Source organism: Panthera leo, chromosome F3 (genome assembly GCF_018350215.1).
Source record: "Panthera leo isolate Ple1 chromosome F3, P.leo_Ple1_pat1.1, whole genome shotgun sequence".
In the NCBI taxonomy this organism is placed as follows: domain Eukaryota; kingdom Metazoa; phylum Chordata; class Mammalia; order Carnivora; family Felidae; genus Panthera; species Panthera leo.
The window spans coordinates 23,924,730-23,946,987 of record NC_056696.1 but is presented as its reverse complement, the minus strand read 5'-3'; the positions used below and the strand labels follow the sequence as shown (position 1 = coordinate 23,946,987).

The following is a 22,258-nucleotide window of genomic DNA, read 5'->3' as shown; positions in this document are numbered from 1 at the left end:
TTTCCTAACTTGTATATTATTTAATAACCATTACTGAGTATCTGCTAGATGCTGAGACACGGCTGTAACACTTCATATGCCCTAGCTCATTTAATCCTTCCAGTATCTCCATGAATGGTACTACTATTTCCATTTTATGGATAAGGAACAGAGACAAACAGTGTAAAGTTACTTGCCCAAAGTCACAAAACCAGTGGTACAACCAGGATTTAAACTCAGGTAGAGCAACTCCCATACTTCAGTCACTACACTGTACTGTCTCACAGTAATGTGGGTGAATTGATGGGTGCACAAACAAATTATAAATAATTTCAAAAAAAACCACAGTGATACAGCTGATGAGTTTGCTGTACTGATTTCATTTTGCTTCAATTACAAAGGCAATCCAATCAGGTTCAGTAATCCTTACCCTTCTCTCTTAAAACTATGCCTATAATTCTGACCCAGACTTAAGACTTACAGACCTGCTTTTGAAATGAACACTCACTAGTTTCTCCTAGGTATCCAAAGCCCTGTATGCTTGATGTGATCAAGGAGTAGGTCAAACTTCCAAGTTTTCACAAAGAATTGGAATCCACAGGAAAAAAATAACTAGTAATTTATTCCAACAAATTCTCTTCATGCGTAGAAGATTAGGTAAAACTCAAATCTACCCATTTTATTACTTACTGGCAGATCTTAAAAACTTTGATAAGAGATGAAAATGAAAACTTTTGTAATGAAAATGAAATTGAAATTAGTTTACAATGAAAAACTTTGTAAACTAATTTTTGGAATTTATATAGTTTTGTCCTATCCCTGCCCAACATCATCAGGGAATACTGACAAACACACACACACACACACACACACACACACACACACACACACACACGTTTAAAAACAAATTATTTCTCAGATTGCCACTCAGATAATTGAACTTCTATCAAAATCTGGCAAATAAAATTGGCTCTAAAATTAATATAAAATTGGATCAACTTACTGTATTAAATCTTTCCAGAAAACTGTCATCTCCAAGTAAGACATAGGCTTTCAACAGATATTCATAATATGAATCAATCCCTGCTCCAACTCCACTATCTATGGAAAAAATACACATAAACACAATTCTTTATTTAAACAGTCTTAAAAACTCTTTACAGAGTACAAGTAAGGATATTAGTACACTAAGAATGAAACACTGGTCTAAACATGAAATTGTGTTTACAGTAAAAATTCAACATTTACAGAAATATTAACCCTACTATTTGAATAACCGACAATTCCTTGCTGATGTCTGTATGTTTACAAAAAAAAAAAAAAACTCTTACTTTGCAAAACTGGTTACATAAACCTTATTTAAAAGCAGGAGGGGTGCCTGGGTGGCTCAGTGGGTTAAGTGTCCGGCTTCGGCTCAGGTCATGATCTCACACTTCATGAGTTCAAGCCCCATGTCAAGCTCTGTGTGACAGCTCAGAGCCTGGAGTCTGCTTCAGATTTTCTGTATCTCTCTCTCTCTGCCCCATCCCTGCTCACACTCTGACTCTCTCTGTCTCTCAAACATGAATAGAAATGTTAAAAAAAATTAAAAAAAAAAAAAAAAAAAAGGCAGGAGATACTAGTTTTAAGAAGTTTTTCAAAGCTCATTTTCTTAGTGAGGAACTCCAAAGAGGAAATACTAGAGAGGACCATTGTGCAATTTTTTTAAAAAAAATTACACCCTTAATCAGTAAGACATCAATCTGTAGAGTTAGAGTAGATATGAAATCAAGACTGCAGCTGTTTAGAGGTATCAATTCTTTTTTTTCCCCGCTTTTTAAGATTTTAAAGTAATCTCTACACCCAACATGGGGCTGGAACCTACAACCCCGAGATCAAGAGTTGCATGCTCTACTAAGCCAGACAGGCACCCCACTAGAGGTGACAATTCTAATTGCTGCACCTAGTGTGACTAGTGGCCTCTTCCTCCAAGATCATCATTAAAATGGACCAAAGAAAGAAAATAAAAACCTGTAAGAAACCTCGCGGCAGAAGCAGGGAAGGTGGGGGAGAGGGTGGCCTCGGCCAGGAACAGAAGGCGGCCAGAAATGGCTAAGAAAGTCAATCAGGTGGGAAACTGCTAGAGCTTTGCAGATGCCTCTGTCCCACCACTGTCATAAGACACAATGTCTCCTCCTATCCTTGCTACAACTCAGTCTATGCTCCAGGTATCCTCAGGGTAAAATCTGGGCATCATAGAAGCCCTGCATAAGGAACTGAACAAAAGAGTGACGGACTAATTTTAGACATTCTTTCCCCTACTTTTCCCCACAAATGAGGCTAGTGAATTACAATCTAAATTATAATTACAATCTTACAAATCCCTATACCCAGGGAACACTCAATGTCAACTGAATCAGAATCTCTAGGAATCTAAGCATCAGTGTTTTTAAAAAAAATTTCTTAGAATTCATCCCTAAGATCACTGAGGATGACAGGGATTGGAATCTGATCTTTCCACAGAGTAGGTGACAAAGAACATGAACTTGTAGGCCAAAAACATTTAAGAAGCATGACTTTCTAAAAATAAAAAGAATGTACTAGAATAAGAACTTATCAGAACAAGAAATAGAACAGGCACACCCATTTTAAATTATTTAATTTTAAAATTAGCCAAATAGGGGCACCTGGGTGGCACATTCAGTTATGCGTCCAACTCTTGATCTTGGCTTGGGTTGTGATCTCACAGTTTGTGAGTTCAAGGCCCACATGGGGCTCTGCACTGATGGTGTGGAGCCTGTTTGGGATTCTGCCTCTCCTTTTCTCTGCCCCTTTCCTGCTTGTGCTCTCTTTCTCTCAAAATAAATAAACAAACTTTAAAATTTTTTAAAAAATTTAGCCTAACAAACATACTGAAGAGATAGGAAAGATATTAGCAGTAAAAAATAAGGAAAAAAAAATTTAAGTAAGTTCTCCACCCAACTTGGAGCTTGAACTCACAACCCTGAGATCAAGAGTCACATGCTGTATTGACTAAAATCAGCCAGGTGCCCCAACAAGAAAAAATTCTTTAATCGGGCAGAAACATATGGAATAAAAATACACAGTTAAAGTAACATAACAGATGGGATATACAGCAGAAAGGATGCAGCTGAGGAACAGATGAGCCAACTGGAAGACCAGAAGCAATCTTCCAGAAGAAAGAAAAGGCGGGGGGGGGGGGGGGGGGAAATTATACACACACACACACACACACACACACACACACACACACACACACACAAAGGCTAAGACATACAGAGGATAGAAATAGAAGTGATTAAGATAATAGGAATTGCAAAAAGACAAATAAAAATGAAAAGAACATCTAAAAAATAAGATAAAAAAATAAAAAATAAGACCAGTTTTCAGCAATTAAAAACATAAAAGATTTTAGGGGCGCCTGAGTGGCTCAGTTGGCTAAGTGTATGACTCTTGATTTTGGCTTAGATCATGATTTCACAGTTGTGGGATTGAGCCCCATGTCAAACTCCGTGCTGACAGTGGGGAGCCTGCTTGGGATTCTCTCTCTGCCCCCCTCCCAAATAAATAAACTTAAAAAAAAAAAACAAAGATTTTAAGTAGAAAGGACCCATAGAATACCAAAAGGAGAGCTAAAGAATATTTTACATCTAAAACTATAGTGAAATTTTTAGAAAATTTTCTTTACATTCAATATTCTTTTTATTGCTTTTTAATTTTTAATGTTTATTTATTTTTGAGAGAGAAAGAGAGAGAGAGAACACAAGTGGGGAAGGGGCAGAGAGAGAGGGAGACACAGAATCTAAAGCAGGTTCCAGGCTCTGAGCTGTCAGCACAGAGCCCGACACAGGGATCTAACCCACGAACTGTGAGATCATGACCTGAGCCAAAGTCGGACGCTTAACAGACTGAGCCACCCAGGCAACCCTCTTTGCATTCAATATTCTTAATCTTCGAGAAAGAAAGAGTAGATCATACACACAAGGGCATAAAAATCAGAATAATATCAGATTTTTTAGCAGGATGTAAGAAGACAATAGAGTTGTATTTTTAAAGACTTGAAGGAAAAGAACTTAAACAGAAAATTATATACAGCCAAACCTTCACTCAAATACGAAAGCATAATAAAATGACTGTCAGCCATTAAAGGCCTCAGTAGCTATTAAAGCTACTGAAAGCAGGAATAATTACTTAAATAAGAAGAGAGGCAAATCTAACAGATGTTGAGAGCAATATACAAAGTACAAGTGAGCAAATATCTTGACGGTCTGTTACCTTTAAAGGAAAAGGAGGGTAGCACTAAGACCAAAAGAAAAAAGAACACATTCAGAGTGAATAAGAACCAACTATATAATATCAATATAATGGGAAATGAGGGGTGGGGCGAGTGGAGACAGAGACAGGAGAACATGCTAAAGTCCATGTCTTATTAGAAGGTAAATATAAGTTTCATTTAATAACAAAAAGATAAAGAGAAAACACACTGATTAAAGTGGAACACACTGAAATTACAATTAAGATAGTATAAGCCCAAATATATTAAAAATAGAAGTAAATGTGAATGGACTGAAATCACCAATTAAAAGATAAGACAAATTGGCTTTTACAAACTTATACATTTTATAAGAGTTATAGCATGAGCACCTGCAAAGACTCAAAGTAAAAGGATAGAAAAAACACTCATCAGGCAATTAAACAATATAAAGCTGATGGAGCTGTACTGCTATCAGATTAAACAGACTAAAAGACAAAATACATTATTAGAGATGATCACTGCATAATGATGGAAGGTTCAACCAAGAAGAGAGCAATTTTAAATGTATGCACCCAATAAAATAGACCAGTGCACCAATAGAACTATAGGCAGATATTAGTCCATTATCTTTGTCAGAAACGTTATCCACCTTTCTTAATTCTTGAGAGTTCAAGCAAACAAAATCAGCAAAGATCTGAACAAATTAAGCAAATTGATATACATAGATATCTACATACAACAATTAGAAAATACACACTTTTTAAAGCAAAATGTTCACAAAAACTGGCTATGTTCCAGGCCAAAAAGAAAATGTCAATAAATTTCAAAGGATAGTTATCACATAGATCGTAAGTATCACATAGGTATCAACACTATTTTTTTTATAAAGTGAGGTTTTTTAACTTTATTTATTTTGAGAGAGAGAGAAACCCAAGCAAGCTCCACACTCTCAGAGCAGCACCCAACTCTGGGCTCAATCCCACAAACCGCGAGATCATGACCTGAGCCAAAATCAAGAGTTGGATGCTTAACCAACTGAACCACCCAGGTGCCCCTCAATAATATTTTTTAAAAGCACAACTAACTGAGTAGAAAATGGACAAAATACAAAAACATCAATATCAAAAAAAAAAAAAAAAAAAAAAAAAGGGAAACCTATATGACCACTAAATACGAAGAGGTGTTAAACATCATCAATGGTCAAAGAAATACAAATGAAACCACAATGGGAAATCATTTTATACCCATTTTATTGCAAAATCGTTTTTGAGTCTGACAATACTCAATGGAGAGGATGTTAATTCAAGGGATCTCTTATATGTTGCTGATGGAAGTATAAAGTGGTGAAATGACTTTGGAAAACGATGTTGAAAACAATTTTGACATTATCTCCTAAAGCTGAACATTAATTTATCCTATGATCTAAAACTTCTACTCCTACATATATAGCCAAGAAAAACTCTTAAACATGTACAACAGGAGAAACATAAAAAATATTCACAGCACTATTATTCACAACAGTAAAATCCTGGAAACTATCTAAATACTTAGATTGTGGTTCATTCATCCAATAAAATATTAGACAGCAGTCAAAATAAAATGAAATATGCCTTCATGTAATAATATGCATGAATCTTAGCAAAATCATATTAAGTGAAAGAGTCTCAAAAGTATACAGGACATAGGATTTTATAAAGTTTAAAACAAAGAAATGTACTTTTTAAGAATACATACAGATGTAATATAACTTTATTAAAAGCAAATCATCAGTCATAAGAATGATGACTATTTCAGTTAGAGAAGGCAGAGATGTAGGATTGCACAGGTAGAGAGTCAAGGACCATACGCAGAGGTGCATGTTGTCAAGTAATGGATGGCCCATTTGTAGGTCCTTCCTTACTACATTCTTAAAAATGACTAAGCAAAATGGGCCATGCATGGACCAATGATGAGTGTGTCATAAACCAAAAATTATAATTGAAAATTAATTCTGATGAATTTGCACTTCAGTTCCAAGCAGATTATACTGTTTTCTTTTTTTGTTTTGTTTTTAAATAGGCTCCATGCCCAATGTGGGGCTCCAAGTAAGTTTAAAAAAAGAAACTGCAGAATTCTGAAGCCAGAATTCAGATTAGTTTCAGGAACCCTACAGACAAAATTTGGAAAAATCTTCTATAATACTAAATAGATAATAAGTAAAATAATCTCCTTAGGAATATTCTAGTATATTTCCATTCATCTATGTTTTATAGGAGTGTCTTATAAAGATTCATTCATATTCTTTATATAACACTATATTTGGTTTGTTCAAATAACACGTCTCACGAGTCCAATTCATTTTAATAAGGGCTGGTGATAACATTAAATACAGATTTCCACTTAATGTGAGATGGCTGAGGTATTCTGATCCTCTAGTTCTCAAAGGAATAGTTCTAGTGTTTCATCTATACCCTATATCTATAATGCTATACCCAATAAAATATGAAACAAATCAGTAAGCCCATCTAGAGTAAGTGTGCTATTATTTGGCACCAAAGAAGAAAATCAAGTTAAATTAGCTAAAATTCTAGAAAATCTGGTGAAAAACTATGCTTTATACTGTCCCAAAGATTATTTTAACAAATGAAAATCCTTTATTTCCCAACCATTCTGAGGATATGAAGGCTTAAGAAGCCCGACTTACATACCTTTTCTTACCCAATCTCCAGTATGAATATTTATAGTCACGCCTACTAAATTACTACTTCGCTGTCTTTTTTCCCAGAGAAAATCAAGAGCTTTTCTTGCATATTCCTATAATTAAAAAAAAGAAAAGCATACCTGAAGAACTATATGTCTCTGGAAAACAGGAGACAAAGAAAAAAAAATCAAAGGCTCACAGCATATTTTAAGAATTAAGTAAAATTCCTAAGATAAGATTTATTATATTAAACTTCCTTACCAGTAAAATCTTGGCTTTTTTTCTTTCAGCCAATCAAGTCTAGTTAAAAAGAACAGGTCTAAAAATGCTATTTAGTGGCAGTGATCTCACTTTGAGACCATCACGTTCATCTACTCTAATAGTGTAAGTTCACATTCACACATGTATTATTAAATTATATTAATTGCTGCCATAATTAAATGTACTTGCTAAAATAATGCCTATCATTTAAATACAAAGTGAAGATCTCCTTAGATAGTCTTATTTAGAGAATTAGAAGAGAATTTCAAAGTTGGTATGTCATCTTTGAAACACAAACAGGCATTTCAAGAGCCCACTTCTTAAATAGCATAAAACTTTGTTACTGAAGACTAAATAAATTAACTAGTATTCATTTGGCAATACCAAATTTATAACCTTACGATACCATTTTTTTCCATTTATTTTCACCCATTGGACACTAAATTAAAATAATTTCTGATCAAATTCTTGGCTTTGGATGAAAAAATGTTATAAAAGATAAAAGCAAAGGACATTACAGGAGAGTTAAAATTAATTTCAGAGCATGACTCTATTTAGCTTTGGAGAAGTACTTCTACAAAAGAAAAAAAATCGTTAAACCAATTTGCCACTTTGTAGATCTAAGAGGAGTGTAAAATAGTCTTAACTCTTGATTCAACTTATTTATGCTGATTTTTTAGAACAAAGCAGATTATGGCTTTAATTAAACACTAGAACTTCAGGGCCAGAAGTTTCATAAAGATTATATTTCCCTATTCCTATCTTACAGCTAAGAAAACAGGCCCAGTGAAATCAAAGATTTATCCAAAGTTTAAACCTGAATTACAGGACAACTAATATGAGAATTCTAATCTCTTTATTAGATCAACACCAACAAACTTTTTCTGATAAGGGCCAGACAGTAAATATTTTAGGCATTACGGGTTATACAGTCAGTGTCACAATTACTCACCTCTGTCACTGTAGCACAAATGGAGTCATAGACAAAAATAAATAAATAAACATGGCTGTGTTTCAATAAAACTTTATTCACAAAAACAGGCAGTGGCTGGATTTGGCCCTGACTGTTGTTTGCCAACCCTATATTAGATCAATGCTCTGTCAACTGCATCAGGTTGCTTCTCTTACAATAAATTAACGTATAATCATAAGTTAAAAAGATCATAATTTTCAAGAGACTTACTCATAAATACAAAATAGACTAGTGGAAAGAGTATGGACTTTGTATTTAGAAAGACATGGATTCTAATTCCAATTCCACTCATTCACCTATTTGCTGTGCATCTTATCCTCTTTAAGTCTCACTTGCCCATCCTATAAATGCATCAATATCTCAGAGTTTGTAATTCGAATTAAATTAAGACAGTATGCAAAAATGACTATACTTTTCAATGAAAGGAAAATATGTCAGCAAAATACAAAATAAACACTAAACCAAACATACACATACACACAAAGACCACTTGACTTATTTTAATTACACTCAGATCCAATGTCTTTAAGTATTCCCTATTTCGGCTTGTTCTGTGTGCCATCTCCTGAATTTTTAAAAATTTTCCTAAATCATATGTTTGAAAAAGAGGGTATTTTGTGATACTATTGCACTATAATGACATGCTTAAACATACAGATACAATTAAAAGTGTGAGACACAGCTAGTCCACAACATATTACTTAGGGAATATTAAGTCTTTTAGATAAGAAATAACATTAACCTTGGAGTAAAAAACTTACAGCTATGACTCTGTCAAGACAAGAGTAAAAAGTTCACTGTGTTTCAGTGAAGCTTTCAGAAATGCAATAGACCATCTAGAAGTAGAATAAACAAAAAGACAGTTTTTCATATAAGACATTTGTGATATCAAATTCATAGAATATAGCTAAAAGTCTTCTAAGAATAGAGCTAAAAATTTACAGAAATGCAAAGTTGTATTTAACATACAGCTACCTCACAATGACTTCTGGGGTTTTGACAAAAACCATGTGATGGAATCCAGACCAAAGTTCCCTAAACTAACAGTACTCCTCCAATTGATAATCCTCATACTTGACCAATGAAAAAAAGATATAAAGTTAGTTATGTCCAAAACCCAACAAATCAAAGACTATGAAAAGCAAACCTCAAATATTGTTGCTCCTGTGAATCGACTTAAAGCAGCAAACTCAAGGATCAAGGTACCTGCACAAGCTGTACAGGTATCTGTCTCAGTTCCTGTCCGAGCTTCTGGTTTTCTGATACCAAACTTTAAATTAATCTAAATAAAATCAGAAGATTATCATTAGCAACTGTCAAGAGATAATGGCTTCTGGATATGAGATTATTTTTCAGTCAAGATTTTTCATCAAATCATGGAAATAATTAATAAAATACCTAAACACTGAAATTTAATCTGATGATCTTTGTGACTTTCCAATTTAACATCTAGTGAAGTATATACTACCATACATATATTCATGGGGTAAGTTTTCATTTATTTCCTTCCTCAATGAGACCAAAATTAAGTACCCATTTAGGAATTACATAGAGAAAATACCTTCCAAAACAATTTTATTCTCTGGACAGTTTAAACCAGTTAGTACAAGAATAGGATATTAGACTAGCCCTAAGAGAAATTCAGTTTAACTGAGAATTTGTGAAAAACCAGTACTATATTAGCCCTCCACAGTGAAAAAACTGATTAGGTATGGGGTGTATTTAAAAGATTAAAATTTTGTTTAAAGGCTTTAAAAGTTCTGAAACACAGTGTATAGCCTTGCTGATGGGCTATCAAACAACACAAAAAATTTTTTTCCAAAGGAGGTTTTTTTTTTTTATAATTCAAAGACAACCACATTATACTATGTGATAAAACTGGGTGAACCAGAACCAAACTGACTAGACTGATCATGGTCTTCCACAGTCCAAATAAATAACAAAAGAGCAAGCATATGCCAAGATTTAGCGTAACAACAACAACAAAACAAATAAAAATCGTGTTTCTAGATCACTTACTATCAGACTTGTAAGGAGAAGTTCAAATAAATTTGTATTTCGACTTAGCTGCAGAAATCAATTGCTGGGTATGCCTATTACCTTAACAGTATCCAATCAACACTCTAGGAATACCTATGCATGAAGACAGGGATAGTACCCACTCACCACCAATAAACAAATAACGAGAGTGAAACATAGGTGAGACACAGAGCAGATTGCTATGTTGGCCATTTACCTCACTTTGCAGAATGCCACTTAAGGCAAAATTTACCTCATGTTTCATGTGCTATTAGCCTAGCAGCATCTCTCTATCTCCACTCAAATTCATAATTATCTCTATCATTTGTAATTCTGAAAGAATAAATGACTTCAGGTAGTTCTGAACCAAGAACCAGAATGGGAACCATCCCTTGTCCTTTCCATGTTACCTATATCTCTACCTACAGAATTAAAATTGAGAATAAACTTTAAAATTAATTTACATTAATTATGCTAAAGTATAATAATTTTTATAAATATTTGCAGTAAGAGTCAACAGTGAAAATTATTTTCTGGTTAGTTCTACTAATTATTACAATCAACTGACCAATAGTTATCTACTACGTGCTGGATATTACGTTAAGACATAAAATAACTGAAAAGATCCTTGGTCCTCAGGGAGCTTAAAATCCAGACAGAGCAAATAAGACAGACATATAAATGGAGATGGTAAATAATACTGGAAAGTCACAAGTAAGTGCCAGACAAATGGAACTGACAACAAATGCTAAGATCTAAAAATCAGAAGAAATATCATTGATATATAATAAAATATCACATAATTGGGGGTAGCTAAGGGCTAACAATGGCAAAGTCCAGAGTAGTAGTCATGGCAAAGCAAACACAACAGGGGAAACATTTATATACCACTTTTAGTATCTTTTCTCTTAACAACAAAAAAGGAGATATTTTGAATCACTGAAGTTCTGTACATTAAAAATATTTAAGATGTTTGTATATTGAATTATAATCTTTATTTATTGTTCCAAGGTGATCTCTACAAAATGCTATAAAAGGACTATTTCTTAATACAGCTATTTATAGTATCATATCATTTCAATCTCATATGTTGAAGGTGAGTGTTACTAAACAGCTTTCAAATGCAAAATCTCCAGGGGGCACTACTATTTCTACAAGAAAGAAGCGCTGCGTGCCTTTTTTGCTAATGGAAATCCTACTGCTGACTTTTGCTCTAGAGGCTAGATAAGGTCCAGTCCTGACTAGATCTCAAAAGATGGGTGTAGAGAGGGCACTGGTAGTAGCATCCATTTAGTCATGAAGAAGTCAGAAGCAAGGAGCTTACTGCCCCTTATCTGAAAGTCTTAAGACAAAAAGGGATAAATGTATAATAAAGGTTTTATACTTAGAAGGAATTTGGAAGCTGGTTCCTCCTGATCCTGTGTTCCTGAGAGTCACAAAGTAGTTCTTAAAATGAATTTTTTTTATTAAAAAGTAGAATTTTAAATTACCTACATTAAATTCATCTATATTATATATTTGCTACACCCATTAAACCCCTAAAATATGTACTGAATCATAATGGAATTCTTACTAACCCTATACTTCATGGATAGAATCATCTACCTGATCTTAGAAATGAGGTCTTAAATGAAAAACTGGCAAAGTCTTTTAATTACGTTGGAGGAAATGGCATCACATACCGTGGACTACCTCTAGGGTTTATACGCGGGTGGAATAAATGACCATTAACAATTATAGCATTTCTGTCCAGCAAATTTTGGAGTCAAAACCATTAATGCCATACTATCAATTATGCATGCATATCTAAGAGAGACTGGCTGTACAAATTTTCATGAGCAAAAGCAGTATTTAACAAGTGTGAATTAAGGAAGGATGGGAAGATACTTATTTTCTGTCTGCAGTCTACTTCTAAAAAGCAGTATCAAAAACTTTGATACTTCAGAGTATAAGAAAAGAACACATTCTCTTTATTTTACTATAATACTCTTAGCTACTGTTTTATTTTTTACTTTTTTTAAATGTTTATTTATTTTTGAGAGAGAGTGCACGTGTGCGAGTTGGGGAGGGGCAGATAGAGAGAGGAAGACAGATCCAAAGCTGGCTCTGTGCTGAGAGCAGACAGCCCGACGCGGGGCTTAAACCCACGAACCGAACCGTGAGATCACGACTTGAGCCAAAGTCGGTTGCTTAACTGACTGAGCCCCCCAGGCCCCCCCGTAGCTACTATTTTAATTCCTTGACTGTTTCTCCTGTTCCGGCAAAAGTGAAGACATGCTAGATTCCCCATAATTCAGCACCTCCACTTATAACAAAAACTAAAAATGTTTACTAAAAGTAAATCCAATTAAATAAACATCTAGCTTATTCAAAATAACTTTGTTTTTAATTTTAATATGCCAAGAAAATAAAAAAATCAACAAATAAGTTTAACCATACTAGAAAGCAAAGAAATTCACATTAAAACAAGACTCCATTTTTTCTCACTAAATTAGCAAAGAATAATTCATATTTTTGGCAACAGGACAATGACACATATACTTTTATAAAACACTGAGTAACTATAAAAGTAGAACCCTTCTGGAGAACAGCTAGGCAGTAAGTACCCAAAGCCTTAAAAAGCATTCCCTACTTCTGTGACTATTTCCTCTTCTAGTAATTTCTCCTATGGAAGAAATAAGTAAAATGATCTGTATAAAGACGTTCACAGACTAGCCATTCAAAATATCAAAAACTAGAAATTTAAATAAGAGATTGAATAACTAGTCTGTTTTACTTAAAAAAAAAAAAAAAAAGTGTTGGTCACAGTCCACTAAATTGGTGGGTAAAGGAATATATTGTAACCTCCAGTTTGAAAAGCACTGCTCTAGATCATGGTCAGAGGTTTCCTGATGGTGAAAGTTAGTCTTACTTGATTTGTATTGGGAGAAAAGTTATTCCAGGTAATAGAGATGGTAGGCCTAAAGGCGTGGAAATGTAAAAACAAAAACACATGCTTTAGGTGTTTGGGGGGACACTAATAAGATTCTTTTGTTGAAATGGAACACTCATTACATTGGGTATGAGGTCCTGAGAGAACGTCAGAAAGAAAGCCTACTGCCAAACCATAATGAATTCTATAAGTTAAAAGATACTCTGTACGATAGGGAGTCAGTAAAACTTCTGAGGGTAGTTTGATAAAAGTTATGTTTTAGTAAGATTAATTTTTAAGCCTCTAAAGAATAAACCAGAGAGAAAAGAGTAAGATTGGAATTTATAATAGTATAGGAACAAAATTATACTGGCTTCAACTAGCATAGCAGCAATAAGGAAAGAAAAAATTAACAGAGCTTGGTAATGGCTGAGGGATCTAAGTTGGACAAGAGGGAGAGAGCAATAGTGTTAATAAAGAAATAAATCAGGAGAGAGACAGAGTTCTTTCCATATTCAATGGCTTCTTTCCCTTTGCTTTAAATATAAAATTTTCTGGGGCGCCTGGGTGGCTCAGTCGGTTGAGCGTGTGACTTCGGCTCAGGTCATGATCTCGCAGTTCGAGAGTTCAAGCCCCGTGTCAGGCTCTGTGCTGACAGCTCAGAGCCTAGAACCTGCTTCAGATTCTGTGTCCCCCTCCTTCTGCCCCTTCCCTGCTCACACTCTGTTTCTCTCTGTCTCTCAAAACTGAATAAACGTTAAAAAAAAAAAAAATTAAAATAAATAATAAATAAATATAAAATCTTCTTGGGGGAAAAAACACAAAACTCCCTCAAGTGACTCTGCTGCCACCTCTCTTCAACTACCAACACGGACACCTAAAAATGAATGGTCCTATATTTTCACCCACTTTGAACCCATCTTTCCCCTTTATTCTCCCATATTACATCCTTTAAGGCTCTGTTTGCATCTAATTCTGTTGGTTTCTAAAATACCTCCTTTCAAAGCTCTAAGATTTCAGAATACCATAGCTACTGTGTGGTTCTCTTCCTAACAAGTCTCTGAACACGCTCTACTCCCTCCTCATTCCCCTCCGTCCTGTGTTCTCTCTATATCCTCTCCTCTGGAGAATCAATACCCATGCTTGCTGATGCACCTGTGTTTTCTGCCCAAGTAACTCCAAACCCAAATTCTAGTCTGGCATCTGTTTCTCCCTCCTGCAGCATAATCTATCTAATCTGTTACACAGTGGCACATAAAAGGCTTAAACTAATCAAAATTCTCGTACCACTCAAACGCAAATTAATTGAAATGTCAATATAAATGTATCCTATAGTAACGAAGCGTTTTACTCTAGCCTCAAGCAAATGAAGAACAATGGCTCCAATCACAAAAATTCATTTTTTTAAGACAGCAAAGGAAGGATATAAAGACTGCCATATTTTTCAGAATTACTTACTCTTGGATAAGGAAGGCCACTGGTAGTATTGAAAGCTGGTAAAAGTTTGTAACCCAATTGCTTTGCCATTTGGAGAAGTTCATCATTGTACCACTGCATGTACTCGCCTTTTTCTTTCAGCATGATCGCCAAGGAGTGTCCGCCCAACAGACCCCTACGATCACAGAAATGAAACATTATCCATGTCTTACAGATACTTTAAGTTACCACCTAAAAAGATGTGGTATCTAGTTATCAACAGTTCAGCACACATAAGGAAATTACATAGGAGAACTTGGGGTTTTTTTGTTGTTTGTTTTGTTTTGTTGTTTTTTACCTAACTCTGACTACTCATTTGATGGCAAACCACAGCCAGTTCAAAAAAATTTTAGATGTTCTATCTGCTGTAAAGTGTTTGGCATTCTCTAATACCTTAACATTTCTTAAAATAAAGAATATCAGAAAAAAAAAGAATATTCTAGAAATAATTTAACAAATTTAACATTTGATTCTAACAAATTTTAAATTTAACTTAACTATATCATGAAATCTGTAATTCTTACAGTATAACATTAAAAAACCTCCCCACTCTGTATTAAATGTAATAGATTAATAAACTCTGTGAAATATTTCCTAAATTGAAGACTCACTTTATCTGACAAAAGGAAACATGTTACAATAGCATAAAAGTAACCATTAAATATAAAAATTTAATAACATTGAAACTTGAATTAATAAGTCCTATAATTCAGTATTTTTAAATGTTCTAAGAACATCTCAAGTTGTTTAGTCGAAAGGTAATATACGTTTAATTTCATTTGGCTTGAAGAGGTATTGGTTAAAGATAGAAAACTATGTAAACTAGCAAAAAATATGAGATATAGCTGATATGCAAATGTTCAACCTCTAGTCCTTTTTTTTAACAACATACAGGGATTACCTTTGAGTCTACAACTATTTCCAAAGCCTGCTGCTGTCTGTGATACAATGCAAGGCCATCTCACAGCCGCTGTGTTTCATAATATCCCAACTTTTATCTTTTAAACTTAAGAAATTTCTTGCTTTAGTACCATCAAGAAATAAACAGTATGCCCTAGGCTTTTCTGTTATTAAAGTTATAGCTTTAGTGTCTTACATACTTACCCAAGAACTCTGATGTTTGTTTCAAAGACTGATACAACTACATCATTATCTAAATTAACATCTCTTAAAACTTTTCTCACTGCATCTTCAAATTCTTTAGTTTTATTTAATACCTAGGAGAAGAAAGTTATGAAAATAAAGTTCTTTTTCACCAAGTAAAAGAGAAATAGTGTTAGAATGGCTACTAAAAGCAAATTAATACCTTAAGACTCTAAAAAGTGACACAAACAAAATGTTTATCTCAAGCCAATGATAAAAATGTGGTATCTAACCCCCCCAAATTAAATGCCTACATTATAAGGAATCTTTATACACTTCTTTTTTAGACACATGAAAATATCATTAAGACTTTACAAGAGTCATCACAAAACCAGTTTCTTAATATATAACCCATGACCTAGAGCTGCATGAGACGAGCTCTACTCATCTCACTGACTTGGTTTCCAAGTCAAAACAACTTGAAAACTTTTTACCAAACATCAACTATTCACCAAACATCATTTTAAAGGTTGCTTACTCTTACTTTTATTTTTTGAGAGACAGTTGCATATATACACGCAAGTAGGCAGGAGAGGGGCAGAGGAGAGGGAATCCCAAACAGGCTCCCCGTAGTCATCACAGAGCTCCACGCAGGGCTCGATCTCACAACCCATGAGATTATGACCTGAGCTCAAATCAAGAGTCCAACGCTTAACTGACTAAGCCACCCAGGTGCCCCTAGGTTGCTTACTCTTGTAAGAGAACAAACACATCCTTCAGAGAATGACTGATCCTAAACCAAACACTACCTGCCATCTTCATCCATGGATGCCCTGAGCCCTAATTGAGGAGGAGTATAATGTTGTGATCAAGAGCAAGCCCTGAATTGAACTCTGGTTCTTTCACTCCCTACCTGTATAATCTCAGTCAAGTGACTTCTGTCTCTGAGCCTGTTCCCTTACCCATAAAAAGAAGAAATACCTACTCTCATAGGACTGATTTCTTAAGTAATATATATAAAGTACTTTCAGCAGAGTGCCTGACTTAATAAGTGTTTAATATCATTGCTGTTATAATTATTATTACCACGAGCATCTAGAATCCTAAGAATTCTATGGATTCTTGCAATGAGCTCCATAAAGTGGCCAATGCATTTCAGTTGCTTTTTCAGTCTCAATTAAAACTGTGTCAGTGAGCCCTCAGGCTCAACTACTGATGCCAACAGTTAAAACCATAAATAGACAAGACCGCTTAACTCAAGTTCTAACTACAACCCATTGTGCTTATTTCTTATCGAACTTCCTAGAGTCACTGACAAGACATTTTGCAGTGACCAGAACATTCCAACTGCCAGACCAGAAAAGCCCTGATATCAATGGGATGCCTAGAAGACCACAACCTACATGCCCCCTTCCCTGCCCATGATCATGAGTTGAACACCTACGGACCCCCGCCATGATCACAAGCTCTCTGCCTGTTCTCCTGCATGTACCCCCCCCACCCCATTCCCCAACCTCCCCTTATAAAATTCTAGGTGTCCATCTTGCCTGCCAAGAGGTCAGCTGTACTTACCAAGAGGTAAGGCTTATACCTGCCACCTCCCCCAGGTGTCGGCACCCAAAATAAATCTCTTTTCCAAACCCTTCTCTCTTGAGTTATTGACTTCTCAGAGTTTATCAGAGTTTGTTTGCCACCAGTGTTGGTAAACCCAGCCAGGAGCTATGTTTCTGATTTGTCCAGCCCCCTCAGGATTCCCGAGGAGGGAGCGGTTGGTCAAGACAGTGTGCCAGGTCTTAGCTGCTGGCTTCCTGAGTTATGGTTGTGATAGACTGTTCGGTGACAGGTGCACAGTTATGTGGTATTTAGACTCTAAATCCATGAAAAACAGTTTTCCTTCACTTGATTGTTTTATCTTTCTGTTCGATAATATTTTCTAGTGCTTTTTCACCTGATTCGATACTTTCACTAAAAATTCTAATTTAAGTATAAAACATTCCATAAGAATTTGACTAAAATTCAAATAAAAGTAAAATTCAGGGTAAGTCCTGAGTAAAATATACTATGAAGCCTGGTTTTAAACTAACTGCTTTTCCTTGTCAATCTCCAAGTCCAAGTAAATTCTGCAGCCAACGAGCGCAGATGCATATCTTTATCACTTTTAGAATAAAACACAACTGTTTCACTCACCCACACATATACTTCTCAGTATCATTTGTTAATCTTATTCTTCTTCCTGAGTCTATCTCCTGAGAACTACTTCCAAGAACTGGACCAGTGTTATTTGTTTCAAAGGAGAATAAAAGTGAAAAGTCTCTTGATCCATAATTAGAAAATTCACTCCAAATCCTCTACTGGTTGATGGGATGGGTTATTTATTTTGAGAGAGAGAGAGAGAGAGAGAGAGAGAGAGTGAGTTGAGGGCACGGGCAGGGAAGAGGCAGAGAGAAAGAGAGGGAGAAAGAATCCCAAGCAAGCTCTGTACTCTGTGCTGAGCCTGATGAGGGGTTTGATCTCAAGACCCTGGGATCATGACCTGAGCTGAAATCAAGAGTCAGATGCTTAACCGACTGAGCCACCCAGACGCCCTTAGTGGATGACCTTTTAAGCTCCTAGGTGATAACAAAGGATGAATTCAGGTCTCTTCCTTTCCCCCATCATCTTTAATTTATTTTGATATCTTTCTTTCTATACATTTCATGGTAATGTAAAATTTTAAGATAAATTTAAAGTTTTAGTTCTTGGCTTCATTACATCAATACAAACTAGGTGGCTAGAATCAGGAACAGGTTAAATTTAAAGATCAAACTAGGACAACAGAAATTCTATTTAACATATCATGGTATGACCAAAATAAAAATAGAGTTTTATGTACATATGTGATATGTTCTATTAATATTTTCAAATAAATCACAAAATAATCACAAAGTCAAGGCAAAGTAAATTAGAAATATTAATACATGTATTGATGAAATGTACAAGAAAGCACTCCTTTTTTTTTTTTAATTTTTTTTTTTTTTCAACGTTTTTTTATTTATTTTTGGGACAGAGAGAGACAGAGCATGAATGGGGGAGGGGCAGAGAGAGAGGGAGACACAGAATCGGAAACAGGCTCCAGGCTCCGAGCCATCAGCCCAGAGCCCGACGCGGGGCTCGAACTCACGGACCGCGAGATCGTGACCTGGCTGAAGTCGGACGCTTAACCGACTGCGCCACCCAGGCGCCCCATGAGAAAGCACTCCTTTTAAATGTAGGAAAAAAAAACTGTCTAAACGACTTTAATTCTTCTGTTTAAATTAAAAAGAAAATGTTTAAAATAGTGTTATGAAGTTATGATGATATGTAATAAGTTACTTAGGTTATTCCTACTTGAAAATACTAAAATTTAAAGAGTTTATATAAAGTATCATTTTTTAAATATTTGTAAGACTTTATCAATCTTCCTTCTTAACCCTTCTTGAGGATAGCTTCAACAAACAGACAAATAGGAGTTACTTATCTGAATCTGAACCAAAGATCAGTAAGAAATAATCCCTTACAGTGAATAGGAAACTTAAATGCCTAGTCTAGGCCCTTCTGAGGTGAAAACAGGAACCCAGAGAAGTTAAATAATTTGGCTAAGGTCACATACATCAGTACAGTCACAAAGAGCCCGAACTCAAGTTTATACCCATGTCATCGAAAGCACGGTCAGCTAACCAGCAACAGCAGCACCACCAAGTGGCAGCTTATGAGAAACAGAGACTCTTGGGCCCTGGCTTCAGTCTATTGGATCAGAATCTGCATATGAGCAAGGTGCCCAGGTGACTTTGTGGTATGTTGGAGTTTAAAAAACACTGCATCAGTATCCAGTATTTCTCAAACTTTAGCATACATCAGAATCATCTGGGAGCTTGTTAAAAAACAGACTACTGGGCCTCACTCCCAGACTTTGATTTAGTATGTCTGGGGATGAGGCGCCAGAATTTTGCATTTCTAACAAGTTGTCAGGTGATGCTGCTGCTGCTGCTGCTGCTGCTGCTGCTGCTGCTGCTGGGATATTTTGAGAACCGATGCCAAAGTATATAATTGGCAAAACCTGAAAGATATCACCTGGGTAATAATTAATGACCACTCAATTAGAAGCCAACAGATTTCTAAATATGGGAAAGTTACACAGACTGAAACCACCTTTTTTCCTTTATTTCTGATAAAAATGTTTTACAGCATATGATATCTGAGATCCATGTTCAAGAAAATCAACTAAGAGCTTACAGAGAGATGATGGGGAACTTGCCACAGGGAAGGATAAAGCTGACAGAATGAGAAATAAACGTAATTTCACCTATGGTCTTTCCTAACACAGAGCTACTGCTCTTTGCTTACTCCACCATGTCAATCAAGGTACACGCGAAGAGTATAACCCAGCTACAGTTACAAATAAATAACACCACTTAGTTCCTCCCAGAGTGGTAATTTGTGCCTCCAGGTACAGAAGGAGGGAAGTGAAAGGGGGGGCGGGGAATGCAGAGGCGAGGAAAAAGAAAATGCCTAGCGAAAGAACAATGCAGAAACAATACTGGGAAGAAAAGCTTGGTTCTGAAAATTTTCTGCCACCCCAAAGATTTTTTGTTTTGTTTTTTAAAATATTAATCAGTAGTTGAGATATTAACTCAAAGCTGAGAATTATGTCCTAAGGAAAATCCTGAAACAAGCCTACTTTTACACTGTAAGTGGTCTAAAAGTAGAAAACTAGAAAGATATTGTATTTAGAAATCATGACACCTAGAACTCAATCTTTCTCCTCTGTCGTAACAGACCATCCCCAATCAAAATTAATTAAAATGATTTTATATCCCATGAGCTTGAAAAGGATTGCCCAGAAGTGATCACTTAGTGCCAAAAATCACTGCTGGGTAAAAATTAATTTTTTTAAATGAATATAACCTATAGGAATTCTAGTTTAACAATTTTACTATCACTGTAGTATGCCATGGAACAAATATATCAATGATGTTTTCTTAATCTCTTTGTATAAAGGGAAGCAACCTTCCTGATTAAAAGTCCCATCACATAAGCTGACATATCTACAAATTATTTCATTGTCTCCATGATTTCTACATAATTTCATTTGACATTCACGTGAAATAATCAACTCAATAGTGTGAAAGCAGAACACCTTAAATTCTGAAAACTTCTACTTCAGACTTACTGTGTAATGATCGTATTCATATTCGAGTGTGCATATTATGAAATTTATAAAATAAGTAAATTCAAGAAGAATCCAACCTACCACAAGAGTGTCCAAAGAATCAATCAGTGTCAAGGAAAATCTAAGAAACAAGTATAATGAGATACAAACCATTAGAGTTCTGAATACTTTATCCATGAATTTATAACTAAAGATGTATCTATGCCTTATTGACTGGTAGTTTCTATTAGCTAGTACTTCCAATCATCTACAGTACAATGTAACTTATAAAAAAAGCACTGAAGGCACCTGAAAAGCCTGAACATTAATTACATTTTAACGTTCAGTGTATCTACATATCTTTCAAATGAAAATATTCATTAACTCTTTTTAAAGCAAATAAAAACATTAAAGCATCAACACCTTATAATGTGTAGACTTTATATACATTTCAAAAGTTATATTCATCTTAGCAAACAACTTTTCACTGATTTAAGAGGTAAACTGATTTTTTATAAAAGATAACAGAAGGAAATAAAAGAGTTTAATGTTAATACTTAAAGCAGTCCTTGAAATTTAACCAATCCCCAGAAATACAACTGTAAGCTACATCTAGGAAGCCTGAGACTTGGGACCCAGGAGGTGCCACACCACCCACTGCGTTAATGCTCACTTTCCCAAGGCGTCATCAACGTCACCCCGACTTGGTTCCTGGCCTCTAACACGACCTCTGCAGGTTAAAGGCATGAGTTCATCAGCTGGGTAAGCATGTTCCTGCAAGGAAAATTTTAGTGAGTCACTGAGAAAAATAAGAGAAAGCAAACATCACCCAGGACACAACCTTCTTGCAGTTATTAAAAAAACAGGGTAAGATAAAAGTTAGAAGTTCTACTATTCTTACAGTCTATGGGATCTGTTTTTAAAACTTTAGTTACAAATGTTTGAAAAACTGCTTGGAAAAAAAAACCATACAAAAAAATATTTCTTTAAAAATCTGATAATCTGCTCCTGTTCCACCCAATCTCATTCCCCAGAGGTAACTACTGTTAAGACTGGCATTTATGTTTCCAAATGTATCCACATATATTAAAATACATGCACATATATAATTTACATTTTATTTACAAGCAGCTGCTCATGCCATATGCATACACTGCTCTAAAATGCTCTAAAAGTTGTTTACTTAAATCACAGTGCGGTTTTTCCGTGCTAGAATTTTAGGGTTTTTTGGTTTTTTTTTTAGTAACTGCAAAATGATCACTTAATATTAACTATTATTATTGAGTTCTTATGTTCTAAGCACTGTTCTGTGCAGTTTAGTTCATTTAATTATCACACAGCCCTCTGAAACAAATTCAATTATCCCTTTCGCACAGATGAGAAAATTGAGGCCCAGAAAAGTTAAGTAAGCTCAGACATGCAACTAGTAAATGATGAATCCAGAATTCAAACCT

At 35.1% G+C, this 22,258-nt stretch overlaps 1 protein-coding gene across 5 annotated transcripts in view; it reads right to left on the bottom strand.

Annotated features, from left to right (window-relative positions):
• Positions 1–22,258, bottom strand: part of EDEM3 (ER degradation enhancing alpha-mannosidase like protein 3) — a 68,440-nt gene that overhangs the window by 27,760 nt on the left and 18,422 nt on the right. For 4 of the 5 annotated variants that reach the window (XM_042924487.1, XM_042924488.1, XM_042924491.1 and 1 more), the window contains 7 exons: positions 21,478–21,578; positions 20,907–20,946; positions 15,659–15,771; positions 14,537–14,690; positions 9,296–9,430; positions 6,922–7,027; positions 983–1,080 (listed from right to left, as the gene is read on the bottom strand). In XM_042924487.1, the coding sequence (XP_042780421.1) occupies positions 983–1,080; positions 6,922–7,027; positions 9,296–9,430; positions 14,537–14,690; positions 15,659–15,771; positions 20,907–20,946; positions 21,478–21,578 (747 nt within the window). The remainder of the gene's footprint in view (positions 1–982; positions 1,081–6,921; positions 7,028–9,295; positions 9,431–14,536; positions 14,691–15,658; positions 15,772–20,906; positions 20,947–21,477; positions 21,579–22,258) is intronic. The other variant, XM_042924489.1, reaches the window with a different exon arrangement.